General features: G+C 39.2%; 1 protein-coding gene and 1 long non-coding RNA gene across 2 annotated transcripts in view; one reads left to right on the forward strand and one right to left on the reverse strand.

Moving 5' to 3' along the window:
- LOC134658881 (uncharacterized) overlaps window positions 1–19,941 on the reverse strand; it is a 379,350-nt gene that overhangs the window by 103,021 nt on the left and 256,388 nt on the right. The gene's annotated exons all lie outside the window — the stretch shown is intronic.
- On the forward strand, window positions 2,097–5,523 carry LOC134658746 (uncharacterized). Its single transcript, XM_063514390.1, has 4 exons — window positions 2,097–2,362; window positions 3,068–3,266; window positions 4,158–4,311; window positions 5,177–5,523. The coding sequence occupies exons 2-4, from the start codon at window positions 3,071–3,073 to the stop codon at window positions 5,505–5,507; spliced, it is 681 nt and encodes a 226-aa protein (XP_063370460.1). The 5' UTR covers window positions 2,097–2,362; window positions 3,068–3,070; the 3' UTR covers window positions 5,508–5,523.

Below are 19,941 nucleotides of genomic sequence, written 5' to 3' on the forward strand. Positions count from 1 at the left end.
TAATATATTTTTAATCCAGTTTAGATCATTAACGGCGCCACTTCGAATAGTTTATAGGCATTCAAAGGGTATTTTAGGCCCATATAATTCAAAAATATCGAAGGCAAATGCAAACTTATCTGTCTAGTAACCGCGCTACTAGTCTTGGGGAAACGAAATTATTTAATATCAATTTTAACATCAATATGCTTGTAACCCCCAATTTAGACTCTCGCGCGAGCCACGAGACGAGCCGCGAGCCGCGCCACGAGACGCGAGTCCACCGCTTACACTCGCGTTCGGCTTGTCATTCGGTTATAAATCTTATGCCGTGCCATTAGTGTTTAAATTATATTAGCTCGACGAGCTTGCGAGCCACGAGACGAGCCGCGAGCCCACCGCTTACACTCGCGTCTCGTGGCGCGGCTCGCGGCTCGTCTCGTGGCTCGCGTGAGAGTCTAATCCGCCTATAATAAACATACTGATTTCCTTCCATTTTTATTGTGGAACGTTCCACATTACAATTTATAGATTGTATATATACACTAGACATGTCAATCACAATGAAAAAATTTACTGTGATCAACTCTAGCTAACGTGAGACTCGAACCCACATCTTTGGATTACCGATCCAATGCATAACTAATTTTGCCAGCTAACCATCCGTCATTTACCGCGAATTTAACCATTGCAAGCATGGTTAAACCTTTTTAAAAGGTATAAAATGGGGTTAATTTTGAGATATTAAGCGTTTCCACGTCCAAATGTCCGGCCGTTGGCTTCGCATGGAAGGGCGTCGGAATCGGCTCTCAATTAAACTTGGCCACTGTTGAAATTTCAAGCTTTGCTTTCTCGCAGCTCAATCTTTGGCCTTGCACCGCTCGCATGGAATTAAGCCGCTATCTGAACCTGCAAGTTTTTGGCCCTGTTTGGAGCTCAACTTTCGGCCTGTTTTAAAACGCTTGAGCATTGGTCCTTATCCGATCTTAGCTCCATTTCAGCTCGGCCTTTGGCGTCGCACGAATGCGCCCGCAGGAAAGCTCCAGATCTTTAACACTATGGCTTCAGTCTTTATCGGCTTGCTCCCTCGCTCTGCTCTCTTGCAGCTCGGCCTCGCACAGAAGCGCGCCGCAATCGGCGCTCCAGGCGTTCAGCCGTCAGCCAAGCTTACACTTGGCGTTCGATTCTTAGCTGTATGCTTACCTGCAGCTCATCCTCTGGCCTCGCATTGGGAGGCGTCGAAATCAAGTCTTCGGTGTTACATGGAGCTCGGCGTTGGGCCTCACTTTTTGCCATAAATCGGTTTTGTTGGGTCGATATTGGTTAATGACGGAGCTCGTTTTTTTTTGGACTGTCGACAAGACGTTTCCCTGATACAGTCAATCCGCAATTTTTACCTTAGCACAAAAGATAAGGGCCTCGCTAAGATCTTCCTGCCAAAGCCTCGCCATGATTAAGACCGCCTCTGATGCCGCGCGATACCGCTTATCCACAGTTTATACGATATCAATTTTTTTCGTACCATTATTCAATAAATTATCCTTGAAAATAAAAAATGCATTTATTTTATAACTTCCTTAGAGCAAAAACATGTTTTTTCGGTAAAATTTTGGTTAAAATTCTTTTTTCATTAATCGAAGGTGTTTCAAGGCCACGCCGCCGATTCGCCGCCGCCGCCGACCAATTTTGACCGGCGCGCCGCCGCCGGCTATATGCCTATCGGCGCTCATATCTAATATTAACATAACACTATAAAATATTATAAACTCTAAAGAAATTGATAGATACTTACCTAATAATAAATTCATTCATTCATTCATTCAAAACATTCCCACTACCTTCCTAACATACCATCCGGAACTCTCCCTACTTCCCGGAATGCATGTTTCCGGACTTTCCTTTCCTTTCAAAATCAAATCGACATATCATCATACTAACACTACGAGACTTACGTCATTTCAAACAAGCAATTTTGAAAACCGTCTGAAACAACAAGCGTTGAAAAGTCTACCTAATCACATCGTGTTAAGGTCGCATTTTATTTGCTATAACGTGCTCTGATTTCGCCCTCCGCCCGAGTCGGATTCCATCTGTGCTATCACACTAGAAGAACAAAACGACGTATATTCACACAAAAACAAGCGCACTTAAGACCTTTTAGAATGGGCAGATTCGCAGTGACGCGATAAGGTGCGCGTTTGAATTTAAACTTTATTGCGTTACAATAAGGTCGTATTAGATTGTAAGGAATCTTCCGTCTCGGTCCGATATTACGCATGCCAGTTACCAGCAGCTGTCATTGAGTGAAGACGTGTCATTGTTTGTTTAAAACGCCATTTTGTTGTAAATTATTGCAATTTGAATAGAAAAATATTGAGAATAGGTGAGTTTAGTGTGTGTATCGTTTTTGTGTTGTGTTTTTTATGTTGTCGTTGTTTTATTATTGTAAAATTACATTAATTTAATTTGCGAAGCATTTAAACATGCCGTGTAGACCTTTTGTCACTTAGCTACTTTTATTATATTTAGGTCCCTATGGTTATGTAATTTTATTCAAGAATTGATACCGTGATCCGGAATTTCGTGGCGGTTATTTTAATTTCTATGTATTCCGTAAATTCCGTTCCGTTCCGTGTTATTTTCCGTTTCGCGTTCGCGATAGCGTTCAAGGTCATTGTTGTGTGTCTCGCTCGCACTGTAGGAGGAAGAATGGCGCTTTAATATTGCTATTGTAGTACAATCTTTTTATTTCTTAGATCATGTTTGTTATAATATCGTGTATTATTTTGTGAAATCTATGTTGTCACGATTTTATAGGTGTCCTACTTTCGTACGTCATAATTTGTTTGGTTTAAAAACGCGTAATTTTTCACGATTGCCATAAAACAAACCTAACCTAACCTAACCTATCTATAGGATAACCTAACGAATATCCTGAAAAGTTAATGGTTTCAGTTTTAGGACTAATGATAATATGACAAACAATACATTATGACTTGAAACGGCGCCGCGGCGCACAGTTTGGGAACCCCTGGATCCTATGATATATCATTACATTATAGACCTTACAATATTCTACATTTTTCAGGCAATGGAAATAAAATTGGAAAAGACTCGAGTAGATTCCGAATACCTAATACTAACTATAAAAAAACACGGATGTATATGGAACAGAAACTGTCCAGAGTATCACATGAAAGGTACCAAAGAGGAAGCTTGGAATCAGATCTGTGAGGAGTTGATACCAGGGTGGCAGGATTTGGCAGAATCGGCGAAAGTTACTAAACGTACGTATTTTAAGGGTTCTGTACCCAAAGGGTAAAAACGGGACCCTATTACTAAAGGGGCCCACTGATTAACAGTCCGCCGGACGGTATCGGCCTGTCAGTTAGAACAAAAAGTTGACAGTTCCGAAAAACTGACAGGCCGATATCGTCCGGCGGACTGGTAATCAGTGGGCCCCTTAAGACTCGGTCCGTCTATCCGTCCGACTGTCAGTCTGTCTGTCACCAGGCTGTAACTCATGAACCGTGATATCTAGACACAATGGCTAGACACTTGAAAATTTCACAGATGATGTAGGTAATTCTATTGTCGCTATAACAACAAATACTAAAAACAAAATAAAATAAATATTTAAGTGGGGCTCCCATACAACAAACGTGATATTTTGCCGTTTTTTGCGTAATGGTACGGAACCCTTTTACATGGCCGGTTTTTATTTAAATTATCAGCCTTACCACGAGTTTGACACTGATATTATATTAGCTAGTGTCTGCGTAAGAAACTGGCCACGTAGCCAACGTGCCAATCGCTAACGCTCCGTAGCGATATCGAAACGCAACTGTCACTGACGCACTAATATGGAAGAGTGATAGAGATACACAAAGCGTTTGGTTGTCGAATAGCAATTGTCACCTTGGCTAGGCCGCCTGATTTGACTAGTAGTCACTTACTCTTTTTATGTCTGTTTTTTGTGTGTCATTGGCGTGTGTCGTCTCTTAGTTTTAAGTCAGGTCCCCACTGAAAACCAGCGCCACGGATTGCCGCGTCCTATTTTAGCGTCCAATGTTTTTTATGCCTTTTGTCTTCATTTCTATATGTAATATGTTGTGGCGTTAAATAAATGTATTTCCTTTCTTTCTTCTTCTTGTAGTCAAATACCCTATTGTTTATAGAATGGGAGCTAAAAAAGCGCTGGAACAACATACGGGACTATTACAAGAAAGACTTGGCGCTAACGCTCAGTGGCGCCATCGGACAGACGAAGAGAAAGAGATACGTCTTCTCCGAGACGCTGGATTTCCTCAGGCCGCTCATGGACCAATCACAGTATGTATTAGCACAGATAGCTTGGAAAAGCTCATTATGACTGGCCGCATGGCAAAGGAACCGTCAACCTACTACCACCGGTAATAGTGGTACCTTATACATGAGAGTAACAGCGCCCTCTTGACAAAGATCATATTACTGGTCAGTTTCAATATGCAGAATTAGTGTAAGGCATAATTACCAAACTATACAAATACAAAATACAAATACAAATAATTTATTGAGAAAAGTATAGTACAGTGGTTGCTCTTAAAGACTAAGAATTTATAAAGACAATTGATTTACAAATGCCTGAACTAGGATTCCCTGTGTTTCAGGCAGCGAAGGACAAACTATGAATTAAAAGTTAGATACCAGTAGTAAGGTCCAAATGTGCTTAGAAATGTTAAATTAGTATCGTTTTTAGGGTTCCGTACCCAAAGGGTAAAAACGGGACCCTATTACTAAGACTCCGCTGTCCGTCCGTCCGTCCGTCCGTCCGTCCGTCCGTCTGTCACCAGGCTGTATCTCACGAACCGTGATAGCTAGACGGTTGAAATTTTCACAGATGATGTATTTCTGTTGCCGCTATAACAACAAATACTAAAAACAGAATAAAATAAAGATTTAAGTGGGGCTCCCATACAACAAACGTGATTTTTGACCGAAGTTAAGCAACGTCGGGCGGGGTCAGTACTACTTGGATGGGTGACCGTTTTTTTGCTTGTTTTGCTCTATTTTTTGTTGATGGTGCGGAACCCTCCGTGCGCGAGTTCGACTCGCACTTCGCCGGTTTTTTACAGTTTTTACCTGTTATTTGGCTAGTGTAAAACATTCCTGCACCGAAAACCCCGATGTATGTTAATAATTATTATTCATTTTACAGGATCGAAAAACAAGAAGAACAGGATGGACAAGAAATATATCTAGAAGAACATTTGTACAGCTCTGACGAAGACAATTCTGTTTTAAGAAGAAAAGAAATACGAGAAAAAGAAATTTCAGAAGATAACAAAAATACATATGCCATACCAACAAGGAGTACAGATCTAGAAGACAGTGATTGGTTGTTTTTTAGAAGTTTAATGTCTGACGTGAAGGAAATGGATAAAGCACAGAAATTGGAATTCAGAATGGGGGTTTTGAAGATCATTAAAGATATTGTGGTTCAAAATAGAGATGGATATGATGATGATAGTAAAAATCCGTTGAAATAGAGATTGATATGATACCTACATTATTGTACTGTTTTATTGAGACAAAAATGTATGTATGGTATGAAAGGTCATACAAGGGTCATCCATTCTTTGCATTAAAGTTAGTAGTTTGTAGGTACATATTTTTGCCGCCTTGACGGTAGACATGTTTATAAATACTTACCGAATATTCGGTTGAGCCGAGAATGTGGGCGAATATTCGACACTTCGGCCGAAAGTGAGTCATTAGTTATCCGGCCAAAACCGCTATATTTTATTTATCGTCCTCAAAATAAACAACAAAAAAAAAACCGGCCAAGTGCGAGTCGGACTCGCGCACGGAGGGTTCCGCACCATCAACAAAAAATAGACCAAAACAAGCAAAAAAACGGTCACCCATCCAAGTACTGATCCTGCCCGACGTTGCTTAACTTCGGTCAAAAACCACGTTTGTTGTATGGGAGCCCCACTTAGGTAAATCTTTATTTTATTCTGTTTTTAGTATTTGTTGTTATAGCGGCAACAGAAATACATCATCTGTGAAAATTTCAACTGTCTAGCTATCACGGTTCGTGAGATACAGCCTGGTGACAGACGGACGGACGGACGGACAGACAGCGGAGTCTTAGTAATAGGGTTCCGTTTTTACCCTTTGGGTACGGAACCCTAAAAACTAAGAAAATTTATAACAAAGTCACTTTCAAAAGACCTGCAAAGATGAACATCGTACGAATACTATCTACTATTTAAAACATAATGAAAGATTATTTACAAAAGGTCGTAAGTCTTCACAATTCTCTATGAACATTCGACATTTTGTTGTACTACAATGTTGTTCATAATGCCAAGTACAAATGGTCCTGTTTGCCATATACTAGTGTGTTTAGGACGGCATCGTCACTTGTTTTAAAACCGTCGCTTCTCCCTTTAGCGTTTTATAGGAATATAAACTTTATATACGTGCGTTAAAGTTCATTTGGGAATGGATTTTATTCTCTCTTAAGATGTTGGAAAAATTATGCGACTGTTAGCTATCCAAGGGCACGAAAAGGCATGTATTTGCATGTTATTTAGTTTTTCAGGCAGATTAAGGTGTAAGTTGATGTTGTAAATTGAGAAATAAGCTACTTTGGCTTCCTTTTTTTCTTGAGAGCGATAGAAAACTGATCAACAGTTTGAAAATAAGGCAAACCGGTGGAAATCGAGCCATAGGTATATTATACTCGCCACTCATAGAAAGTACAATACAAATCCTCTTTATTGCACAAGCTCAGAATAAATGTACATGGAAACACAAATAATAGGTACATGAAGACAGAGGTAAACAACAGGCGGCCTTATCGCTTAAGAGCGATCTCTTCCAGACAACCTTTAGGTAGTGGAGAAATGAAACTGATATATTAACAAAGTAGGAGGTGCAAAAAAGTAAACTGTTTTCATTGTTCTATAAAAACTCGTATTTGACCCACTTGTTTCAGTTATCCTAACACTATTTGCTGTTAACGTTAGCTATGAAAATCAAAACGTTCGTAAAAAAATATACGGTCGTTGAATTAAAAAAAAAATCGGCATCGAAACTAGCTCCGGTAACAATAGAGCTTTTTTTTACTTTTTTTATACCGAGAGCTAGGTGTCAAAGTGGTAATCGGTTTTTTATCCGTTCCCCCAGTGTAAATTTCATTCGATAGCGTGACGTGACGCGCGTTGGCGTCAAGTTTCATTTTGTATGGGATTTTGAACAGCGCGCCAAGCGAGACGTTTTGGAAACTCAAAATCCCATTCAAAATGAGACGTAACTCAAACACGTACGTCCGTCAAGCTATCGAATGTTTACACTTACTTATATGGACAATTTTCAATAAGGTGCTTTATGTAGGTACAGTGGCGTTAAAAAGTGCATGGATAGATGTCGACCGTAATGCCTTAATATTACGGTTGAAACATGTCCATATACTTTTGAACGCCAGTGCACTTATAGGGCCTGCAGGTTTCCGCCGGTTATACGTTCAGAAGAAGACCCGTACGAGCTGAGGGTGTTCCAGCTGCTATCGCGCCATTACGTGTACTTCAGCCATTGACGTACTCAGGACGGGCCTTGGGCACGAATTCCAGCCAATCGTGTAGTCACACCACACCGCTGTACTGGCCTCATTCATGCCCCATTCTTATAATCTGCCGAATCCTATACCAGAACAGGCGATAGAGAAAATGTTATGTCGCCAAATTGATTTTTAGTTTGTATGATTATAATTATTAATATTCTATGTATTTATGTTAGTTTGTAAGGGCCTGCCTGACAATAAATGATTTTTGATGATTTCATTTGAATATCAAGTAAAATCTGAAAAAGGCGTCTAGTTTTGTGAGCGAGCTCTTAGCCTATGTCACGGGCACCGGGCGGGTGTTCCTAACACAAACTATCGGTATTCTCCTAAAAATGCACAACAGATGTACGAGAATGATTGACTGTTGACGAACTGAGATTGTAAAATGACGCTTTTTAAAGGGGCCCACTGATTACCAGTCCGCCGGACGGTATCGGCCTGTCAGTTACAACAAAAAGTTGACAGCTCCGAACAACTGACAGGCCAATACCGTCCGGAGGACTGTTAATCAGCTAGTGGGCCCCTTAAGAGAGAAAACTGTTCCTACAGTATCGCCATAGTTAATGTGTAAGAACTTCACAAAAGTCACTGGCAGTGTCAAAACTGACATATACGCTAACGTCTATTTAGTTTACTTTCTATATTTACATCTCGCTCCTACTAATATAGGTACGAGTACGAGCGAGATGCATAGAAAGTAAGTTACGTTCTCGATAGCGGTTATGTCCGTGCCAAACTGGTGGTGCTGGCAAAGTTCGCGTGAACATACAAGTTTTCTCTTCTGTGGTCAATAGTTAACAGCTTGTGGGCATGTAGGTAATGATTATAATACTTATCCAAATAAAAGGAGTACCTTTTCATGTGGATAAGGGTTAAATTAAGAAACTTAGCCTTAATAGCCCTTAACTTCTATGTATGTCTACAGGAAAGACGCGAACACATTTTTGTGTTTGACCTATTCTACTGCTATAGTAAGGAAAGTCACAAATCAGAACTGAAAAAAGAAAATTAGACATGTTTTCGTGTAGGAATCGCTCCGTACGTGACAGCGCCATCTCTCAACAGATTAAGTAAACTTTGATTTCGTGCTTTGTATATGGATCGTTATTTTATTCAGCGCCATTTCATCCCTGTGTAAGGCCTGAGTGGATGCTCATGTTGCATGGGCGTGCAGCGGGGCGGGGCGTGCGGCGTGCATGTTAAACAAATGCAAACGTTTAGGAGCGGCCTTAGTGCACGCTGCTCAAATCCCTTGGGAGCTCGACGGCACGCTGCATGCCCCGCCGAACGCTCCACTTAATCGAGCGTCCACTCAGGCCTTACACTTAGCCTATCTGTACACACACTAACAAATGCGTATTACATTGTCGACATAGCGCTTGTAATACAAATATTTGGCTAGTTATTGTAAGTAGCAATTTTTATATACCATCTCCGTAAAACAAACGCTTGCGCGATGTAAAAATCCCACCGTATGTGACAGCGCCATCTCTCAACATATTAAGTAAACTTTAATTTCGTGCTTTGTAAAGCCTGACCAGGAACATATGATCACGCGCCATGTTGCGGAATTTCACTGGAACTAATTTTTTCGTACTATACTGAACTGTCACCCTATACATAAAAATAACAGCGCCCTCTTGACTATTACAGCCCTAGTAGCACGGTCGCATTTTTATCGTTTATCACCATGCCTGTCACGTTCTAACAAGTATGTAAGTGCGAAAGTGACGGGCATAGTGACAGTCGATAAAAATGGAACCGTGCTGAGCCCGCTGGTCAGGTTTTATATGGAACGTTCATTTCAGCGCCATTTTATCCCTTCTAGCCTATCCGTACACACACTAATGAATGCGCATACATTGACGGCATACATAGCGCTTGTACCTAAATTTCATGAATAAACAACTAAATATTTTTGCGCAAACTAAAATCCTGGTTTGTGGACTACAAATACAAATATTCGGCTAATTATTTTGATTGCTGAAAAACATGAAGTTGTGTTTGATTCATGTACGTTCAATTTTATTAAAAAAAAACCGGCCAAGTGCGAGTCGGACTCGCACACGGAGGGTACCGCACCATCAACAAAAAATAGAGCAAAAAAATCGTGTTTGTTGTATGGGTCCCCTTAAATATTTATTTTATTTTAATTTTTGTATTTGTTGTTATAGCGGCAACAGAGATAGATCATTTGTGAAAATTTCAACTGTCTCAGCTATCGCGGTTCATGAGATACAGTCTGGTGACTGACGGACGGACGGAAGGACGGACGGACAGCGAAGTCTTAGTAATAGGGTCCCGATTTTTACCCTTTGGGTACGGAACTCTAAAAACAGTTTAAGGCACAGTATGTATAAGTTACTCTATGCATGGTTTACGATGGGTGCTAGTGCTGCACTCTGGCGGCAGAACATCGCAGTAATGCGCCCTATTAAGCTTCAGTTTGTTCATAAACCCGACAATCTAATTCCTATAACATAACTTTCCAAATAAACATTTAACGTACCATAAAGACAATAATTAAATGCAACATGGAGTTTAACTGTCATGACAAAACTAGTGTTTATTATAAATGACGTAAGTCAGTTGACAATTCGGGGTCTTAAGTCGTTTTGTGCAAGTGCAGAATAGTAAGGTGATGTACAATGTAGATGCCAAGGATGGGTGCAGAATAAAGACTGCTAAACGGTCTGATAAATATCTGGGTTATTTTGTTGTTTTCCTGGTAAAAGATGGCGTTAGTTTTGCAAGGCATCATATCCATGTCGATGGTTTTATTAAAATACCATAAATACGTTATAACAATATGATATTATCATAACACGTTATTGCAACACGTTACCCAAATACATAACTTCGAGTGACATTAATAGGTAAACAATTACAATTAAAATTACATTTATTATTTAATAAACACTTTTGCGTATCATATTTTCATTAAGTTGATAATTATTGTATATTTTACATTTACAATGATAGTAACAAACAAATTACAATTAAAATGAGATCAAATTGAAAACAGTAAATTCGAATTGGCCTCCAGGTCAATTCCTTGGCTCAAATCTAACTAAATCTTTAAAAATATATTCAACTTATGTATAGTGTTCTATTGTCATAATATTTCAGCTGTCAAATTTTGTTACGAATTTAATTGTTCATGTGATTTTTTTTTAATCGGGCTCAATATTTCCCAAGCCTTTTCAAACTTTTGCATTTGTATTATTGTTTTGTTTTTAATGTCATGTGCAATATCGCGTTCGTTGGTCGGATCAACAGTTTTTCTGCTGACGCTTTTCCCGTCCCTGGGAAACAAGGTGTTTAGCACATAAGCTGTCTTCATTACACTTGTCTTTGGTAGCTAGAGAATACGGATAACATATGTTACGTAACGAGGCATACTTAAATTACAGTGTATTTAGTTATGTTACTAAACTTACTAAACCGAGTAGGATTTAACAGTGAGAATCGTATTTTGTACGCGTGAAATAGTTTAATATACTTTGGTTGTAGTTTTTTAACCGACTATAAAAGAAACAAGGTTCTTAGTTCATTGGGTCCATATTGTCATTTTGTTATATCCTGTAATATTTTATATGTATGATATAGGTGGCAAACGAGCAGACGACTCGCCTGACTGGAAGCGATTACCGTCACCCGTCGACACCCGCAACACCAGGGTCCGTGTTTGTGTGTAACTGTGTGTGTGTGTGTGTGTGTGTGTGTGGAGCTGGCGTGCAATAAAGCATTTTCTGGCCTCAATCCCTGGAGGTGTAAATAATGAAGATGCCCTAGTAACAATAAAGGCGCATGCCGCAAACGACATAACAACAATACTAACATTACATTGTTACGGTTTTGTTCGCGGCCGCAAACATTAATTACATGGGAAATAGTTTAAAAACAGTAGAATTAGTTGTAAATAAATTTGCGCTACTATGCGTAACAAGTCAAACTATTTTGTGAGAATATGATGAAAGAGTAATAAGTAGTAAGTGATGTTTTAAAAATCATAATATGTATTTCTAAATTTTCTAACCATATCATCATTTAATAAATTCAAAGTTCAAACTGATTTGGCATGGTTGAGCAGAAATGATTTTGATGCTGAGTATGGAAATTTCCAAATGGACGGTAACAAACAAACATACGTCCTCCTTAAGCAGACAACGCGGCCTATAGAATTTGCCAAACGATACATAAAATAATGAACGCTTTTTTATAATTATTAGGAGCCTACAATGTCCCACTGCTGGGCAAAGGTTTCCCCCTACTTACAACATAATATTTCCGTCATTATTACATGAGACGTAGTCAGGAAGATAAATATAACATACTTAATATTTTTAGAGTCAGTGACATTAATTGATGCGCTGTCTATAACTTTGCTACACTACTTACTGTACGGCTACCATCAGTTTGTCACTGACATAAACGCCGTCGAGAACGTAATTTACTTTCTATACATCTCGCTCGTATTCGCATATTAGTGCAAACGAGATGTATAGAAAGTAAATGACGTTCTCGATAGCGTAAATGTCAGTTTTGACACTGTCAGTGACTCATGGTACGGGCTCTGCTCTTAATATGTTTACTGCGCCCCAAAACAAACCGAGACAAATATTTAAACACGACAATAACACAAGACATTGTTCTAGAAATGAGGATGGCCTTTAATTTAAATGACAAGGGAACACAACCTCTTGTGCGCAAAGTGTATTACCGAGGGCTGTAAGCGGTTTATTGTATGCTGTGGTGTAAGGCCTGAGTGGACGCACGGAGCGGAGCGTTCAGCGGGGCGTGCAGCGTGGCGTCGGGCTCACAAGTAATTTGAGCAGCGTTCACTAAGGCCGCTCCTATACGCTTGCATTTGTTTAACATGCACGCCGCACGCCCCACCCCGATACACGCCCAACTCGAGCGTCCACTCAGGCCTAAGTGTCAAACAAATGCAAACGTATAGGAGCGGCCTTAGTGCACGCTGCTCAAATCACTTGTGAGCCCGACGCCACGCTGCACGCCCCGCCGAACGCTCCGTTCCGAGCGTCCACTCAGGCCTTACACAGGTACATGAGCATTCTTGGTACAGATTTATATAAAACTAGCGACCCGCCCCGGCTTCGCACGGGTTAACAAATTACACATAAACCTTCCTCTTGAATCACTATATAAAAAAAACCGCATCAAAATCTGTTGCGTAGGTAGTTTTAAAGATCTAAGTATACATAGGGACAGACAGACACGGGAAGCGACTTTGTTTTATACTACATATGTAGTGATATTTAAAACTTTCGCCTTTTGAACACATATTAACTCACATTCATAGAAACACCCCGAAAAACAAGTTGAGTAGCACTTGAGGCTTTCAATAAATTGCTGCTAGGATATAAGGGGTCTAAGAAAACTAGAAAAACCTATGGAGAACCAAAGTTTTTTTTTTGAAAATATAATTATTTATTGTAAAATTTTCCTGAAATTTCCGAGAACTTAATCAACTTTTCATAAAAAGTTGCAACTAGCACATCTATCACAGTTTTGTCTTAGCTACACTACCTATATACACCCTGTATGATTGTCTATCTCCCAATTCTATGACATACAATACTAATAGGAGATAATTATAGTCTGTAAGTTAATCTGACATTACAAAGGCTAATCCAAATTGCCAATTAGAGGGAGCTTCCAATGATTTTGATTATAGCATATTGAACTAATAGGTACACGGATTACGTAATATTGTAGATACACCATTTATGAAAACAAGTTCCCAAAATCCCGAGTAAGAAGCATGTTAGACTCAAGATTTCTAGACTTTTGACTTTTTAATTTTTTTGGGGATTTTAGAAGGAGAGTACAGTATCCTTATCAGGAGTTTAACACTATATTCGCTAGTGACTGTGTAAACTAACTCACAATGCATCTTCCTCGTACTGACATTGGTGCAAGCGAGATAGCGCGTCCACAGTTAACTAAACCAGCATGTGATACGAGTAAGCACCTCTATAACTATAGTCGCAAGCGTTCATAGGCTACGGTAAGGATTATCGTCAGCAGCAGCCATATAAAATTAACATGTAAGATTTTGCTTTCAATCTGAAGATCCATAACACAAATACGAAATTTAAGAACAATTTACATTTTTGGGCTGACGATTTAGTATCGAAAAAAAAAAAGCTGCCGAACCTTTCGGCCGCGCCGATACTGTATTTTCAGTCCGACGGACGGAAGGTTCGATTTAGGTCGAAACTAGAGCAAAACCGAACCCTCGATTTCGGCCCAAAATCTGGTTTTGTTCGGTCACTAATTTTAATTAGCTTGAGAGTGGCGTATCTGGAATAGTATTCTGTGAATTAATCTGTAAACTAATGTGATTATAATTGGAATCATGTCCTTGTCGCTTCCCTATGACATGAGATAAAAGGGAACGTGTTACCTATAATAGTACCACTACCACCAGTTTGGCACTGACATAAACGTCATCGAGAACGTAATTTACTTTCTATGCATCTCGCTCGTACTCGCATATTAGTGCAAGCGAGATGTATAGAAAGTAAATTACGTTCTCGAAAGCGTTTATGACAGTTTTGACACTGTCAATGACTCATGGTACGGGCTCAGGGGGATTATGTAATTCGACGAATACGTATGGAATACTTGATGGTTAAATTAGAGCTAATCAATGATTTTAGTCCAGTCAACTAAGGGTCTTAGATCTGCCAAATATGTAGGTACTGTATAAATAAAAATAAATCCTATAAGGAACACTTAAAATTATTATTAAACATTTTGATTTCGGTTTTGAGCAATGTGATATATGTCACGGATTCAGAAGATGCTAGTTCGTACCCAGCCTTAAAGAGTGACAAAAAAAAGTTGATTCACCCATATGAAGGATGACTCACATTAGACCGGGCCGTGTCCGGGCCGGAGCTTCCAGAGCTTCGTTTTCTATGGAAAGCATCACGTGATAACCGGTCATCGGTCATAGAAAAGTAAGCGCCGGAAGCTCCGGCCCGGACACGGCCCGGTCTAACGTGAGTCGGATGACTCACGTGTGTTACAATTTGGTGCTGCGACCAGGATATAAGGATTTATATCCTGGTCGCAGTACCAAATTGTAACACACACACACACACACACACTTCGTTGACAGCTCAAAGCTGTGTGCACCAACATTCCTTAAAAGTACCTATCTAAAGTTTTTCAAAATCTTCATCATTATTTATTATCCATAACCACCTAAAATATCATGTTCAACGATTAATTAATTCTAAAAACTTGAAAGGGTTAGGATGTAACAAGGAAATGATCATGAAAATTATTAAGAAAAAGTTGAAAAAAACTCGTTTCCTGCAGGTCAGAATCCATTTTAAGACCAGTATAACAAGGTCTGGTAATACATAATAACTGTACGAAATCACAGATCAGGCTAAAAATGGTTTATTAAGTTAAGGATGTTAATAATGCTGAGCTAAAGAGTTTTATAATTAATACGATGACAATGACATCGGTTTTAAAAAGGATTTAAAAGGCTTTGGTTAAATTAGGAAGCGATTTGCGTAGCAGGAAATTGGACTTTTTTATTTCAAGTACCTATATACTGCAGGTTTTACATGATAAATCCAGTTTTAAGAAGAAATTAAGAACTTCCATGAAATAATAATACTCGCAAATTGTTACTAGCTCGCTAACCCTGCTTAGAGTCCGTGTCATAAGTAACTGACAGTGTCAAAACTGACATATACGCTAACGTCTACGTAATTTACTTTCTATACATCTCGCTCGCACTAATATGCGAGTACGAGCGAAATGCAAAGAAAGTAAGTTCTCGATAGCCTTTATGTCAGTGCCAAGCTGGTGGTAGTCACACAGACCCCGTAGCCAACATACCAATCGCTAACGCTCAGTAGCGAACGAAACGCAACTGACACTGTCACACTAATATGGAAGAGTGGTAGAGAGACACAAAGCATCCCAGTCTCATTTATAAATATGAAATAATAAACTCCTAATATTTCTCTAAAGCCCATAATCTCATAAAGATTATAAAACACAGCGGGAAAAATAATATTTTGTCTTACATCAGAAACGCGAGTAAATCGAAATAAGATTTCAAAAAACCTTTGTGCATAAGAAATACCTTTTATTTCCATCGTAATACTTTAATGGGAACGGAGGGAATTCATAATTTATTCAATAAATGCAGATCACTCGTAAAGGACTTAAACACAATATGAAGAATGAGAAGGAAAAATACGAGAAAATTGGTATTGAGAAGGAAAATGTATTTTCAAGCTGGTTTACACACAGAACATATTAAAATGGGTTAATATTTAGTATATTTAAACGTACATCGGACATAGGCATTCATACATTGTGCAATGTGGGGGGGGGGTAAGTGAAGTTTTAAGGTCGGCTCCATTAAACTCGCGAACTAAATTGACATGAGATTGACAGATAAAATGATACCAGGAATAGCAAAGAAGAAATAGTCACGAGTATATTATGTCGATAAAATGATATCGATAACTTCGAGACGTAAGATATTGCACTTACTACCCATGTGATAATTTTATAGGAGTCACACACAATCTCGATTTATATGACTGTGACGAGAAAAGTGGTTGATTGTATTGTAAGATTGTGACGTTACCAATACCAATAATTATTCTTGTCTCTATTACTATAAAATTGTACAATTTTTGAAATACCAAGTAACATTTGTGAAATAACTTAAAGTTACATTTGAACTTTACCGCGCAACAGTAGCGCCCCTAGCGGTGAATTTTTGCGATATTTTCTAATTCAAACTTATTTTAAGATAAAATAAATTGTATGCCCGAAAAGGGTAAAACTGTTGACACTCATCAAAAAATGTACTTAGATATATAGTTCTTGTATCTACACAGTTTACACAATAAATATTTCTGATTCTGATTCTTTGAAAATATCGATATGAACAGCACTGACCTAACTGTGGTATCATTTGTGCACATTGAATTGTCGATTTAGTTCGCCTAACAAACTAAATTTTGAGAGAAATAATTCTTAAATACTGTGACATTTCAAACATTCGTCGGCCATATTGTAATTTTTGACAGGTTATAGGCATCGATGGTACAGATCTATCCGGAATTCAGCCACGATTGAAAAATACTAACTTCAAAATTTATAGTACCTAATAGAGCCAGACCAAGAAAAGTCTGCAGCGGATTTGACAGCCCTCGCAGTGCCAGTGTTATTTTAAATGTCAAACTTCTATGAAATTATGACGTGTACCTAAATAACACTTGCACTGCGTGGGCTATCAAATCCGCTGCAGACTTTTCTTGGTCTGACTCTAGTACCTATATTTAATATAGCCACTAAAAAAAACACTCCCCTAAATCAGTCCTATAGCAAAGTTCTGCCCTAAACACCTCTGCTCAAGTCTGCTAAAGCAAACGTGCACGAACAAAACGTTTCAGAATCGTTCGCGAGCTACGAGCGAACGAGCAAACACACAGAAGCTGTTTACCAAACGTTTTGCATTCGATTGTGCAATACCAACTTAAGTTGAGCTGTAGTTTAGTATAGTTCTATATGGAGTTGGAGGTCAGGATAGTATTGGGTTTCTGTACCTAAGCGAATGTGAAATACCAGCAGAACTTGAGATTTTCTGTAGTACGTTAAAAAGTACCCAAACAGAAAGGTTATCAAAATGAGGCAGGGAGCGGAAATAAGAATTAAGATCAATGTGGAAAAGACCGATATATAAAATTTATTGCAGGAAAGTCCGTCACAGGGCAAGAACTCTAGTAAGTATTTGTGTAGTCTTTAGATTTGTAGCTGGCCTCGAACGGCTAAGTGTAAGTGTAAGGCCTGAGTGGACGCTCGAGTTGGGCGTGCAGCGTGCAGCGGGTCGGGGCGTGCGGCGTGCATGTTAAACAAATGCAAGCGTATAGGAGCGGCCTTAGTGCACGCTGCTCATTACTTGTGAGCCCGACGCCACGCTGCACGCCCAGCCGAACGCTCCGCTTCGAGCGTCCACTCAGGCCTTACACTTCCTTTGTCTATTGTTAAGTTAAACCGCTCGTGCGGTATGATGCAATCTTTTCGAACGATGGCGTCATAACCTTTGGCCTATGCTCGGCTATATGGCGTTAATTTCAATATTTACAAATTAACACATATCAGTGAAAGAATAAGGATCAAGTCAAATGGCGTCCTAACAGTTTTACTCTTCTGTCAAAAGATGGCGGTAAATCTACTGTGGCTACATAATTTACCATGACAGTAACTCTCTATAAAATCTATTCTCTTTGGTTTTAGGCAAAAGTCTTAGGTTTTATACAGTTGTATAAAAGTCTAGTTTATACAGGTCTCCTGGTAGGCTTTCTGAATAGACACACTACATTGTAGGTTGGCTAAGACCGCTTCCAGAGCAAACACTGCAAACGGGTACAGTCGCGTGGAAAAAGCATATGATGATTTCAGAAAATGTTTTGACGACTGGTCTGACCTAGTGGCTAGTGGGTAGGTGACCCCTGTGAAGCCGATTGTCCTGAGTTCGAATCCCGGTAAGGGCATTTATTTGTGTGAAGAGAACAGGTATTTTTCCGAGTCATGGGTGTTTTCTATGTACTTATATAAGTATGTATTTATATATTTAAACCTTCCAGAAAAGATCGTACTCCCATTTTAAAAGCTGGCAACGCTCTTTCACAAACCTTCCGGTGTTGCAGGTGTTTGTGGGTTTCGGTAATTGCTTACAGGCAATTGAGGCAATTCGTGTGCTCGTTTGTTTTTTATATCGTAAAAAAAGTTTTTTTTTTCTGATTCTAGATACAAATGTAACTAGATCTGTCGCTGACTGTACACACGCATTTGAAGAGATACAAGCTTGCACGTTCAGCATACAACATGTTTGACAAGACGGCTGCATGCGTTTTGCAAACACTTGATCAAAAGCCTAAAACAACTATAGCAATACGTATTAACTTGTTCATTTAAGCAAATACATAATATATGAATATATGTAACTCCGTATAAGATGAATAAAGTGTAAAGAAAAAAATGTGTCTCGGAAATCTAGAAAAAGTCATTCTCGGATAGATGGCGCACACACCTTTGGCCTATGATCGGCTAGATGGCGTTGACGACACCGTTTGATGTTTAATTCAATTTTAACACATAAGTTTCAGTCAAAGAACATGGGTGAAAATGATATAAAAATTATATAAGTTCAAATATCACGAGTTTAAAATTACAATACGGAATAGCACAGGTAATATTCCATAAGTGTGAAGTAAGCCAGACCGGATCCAGTAAGACAAAACTGCACTCATTGCATACTGCATACTCTAGTAATGCTTACCACGGCCCAGGTGGATAAGGTGGCTACTGAACATTTAAAGCAGTGTTTTTCTAACTTGTCCATGACACGACCCCCTTAGTACGAAAAAAATGTTACGCTTATGTATTGTTTTAAGGCTAGCAGAGGCTTTGTGACCCCCCATGGGGTCGCGACCCACAGTTTGAAAAACACTGATTTAAAGGGTACACGGAAATAACATTTCTAGTCACTCTGACAACATTTTGAGTTTATCGCGGTTTGAAAGGAATTATGTACATAATTAAGTAAGTTATATAGGTTTCGTGTGTGGGTGTTTTTAAAGTAAGAAAAAAGGAGTATTATTTATAATTACAGACGTAACAGACGCTATAACAAATATGTAGTTCATTGAAAGCTCTACAAAAGGTGGCTAGTTATTGAAATACTAAAATGAATGATGTTTATAGGTGAATAGAATTAATTTTAATTTAGGGTGGCCAGTTACTAACAGGTGGCCAGTTAGTGGCAATATCCCTACAACGATAGTATATTTCAGTTCATAGACTAGGAATCCTCTAGACTGAGTTTAGAGCAATTATTTCATGAAACTGATGCTGCCAAAAATACAGGGGTGCGGGGGGACGAGGTGAGCGAATCCCGTGCCGTGATTGGTCCGTTCAAAGACACGGACCAATCACGGCACGGGATTGACTCGAAGATGGAGTAAAACTACCGTATAAGTGGCAGAGGGGGTAGCGTTACTATGCTCAGTCTAGAGGATTCCTAGTTTATGTTTCAGTTACACTGCTGTCAATGTAAAGCGCAGTATCACACAATCGGGCAGTCGGCACTGCGGACAAAGCGGTGTGAGATGCAATTTTCAAGTTAAGACTAGAATTATTTAAACTGAACAGTCTTTTTCATTTACAGTGCATTAGCACATCAGCAGTAAGCAGCCTAACGCTGCTGTAGAAGTGGACACGCAGATACAACGCTAGTATGTTCTTTCACTGATACCTATGTGTTAAAATTATTA

The sequence above is a fragment of the Cydia amplana genome, chromosome 23 (genome assembly GCF_948474715.1).
Source record: "Cydia amplana chromosome 23, ilCydAmpl1.1, whole genome shotgun sequence".
In the NCBI taxonomy this organism is placed as follows: Eukaryota; Metazoa; Arthropoda; class Insecta; order Lepidoptera; family Tortricidae; genus Cydia; species Cydia amplana.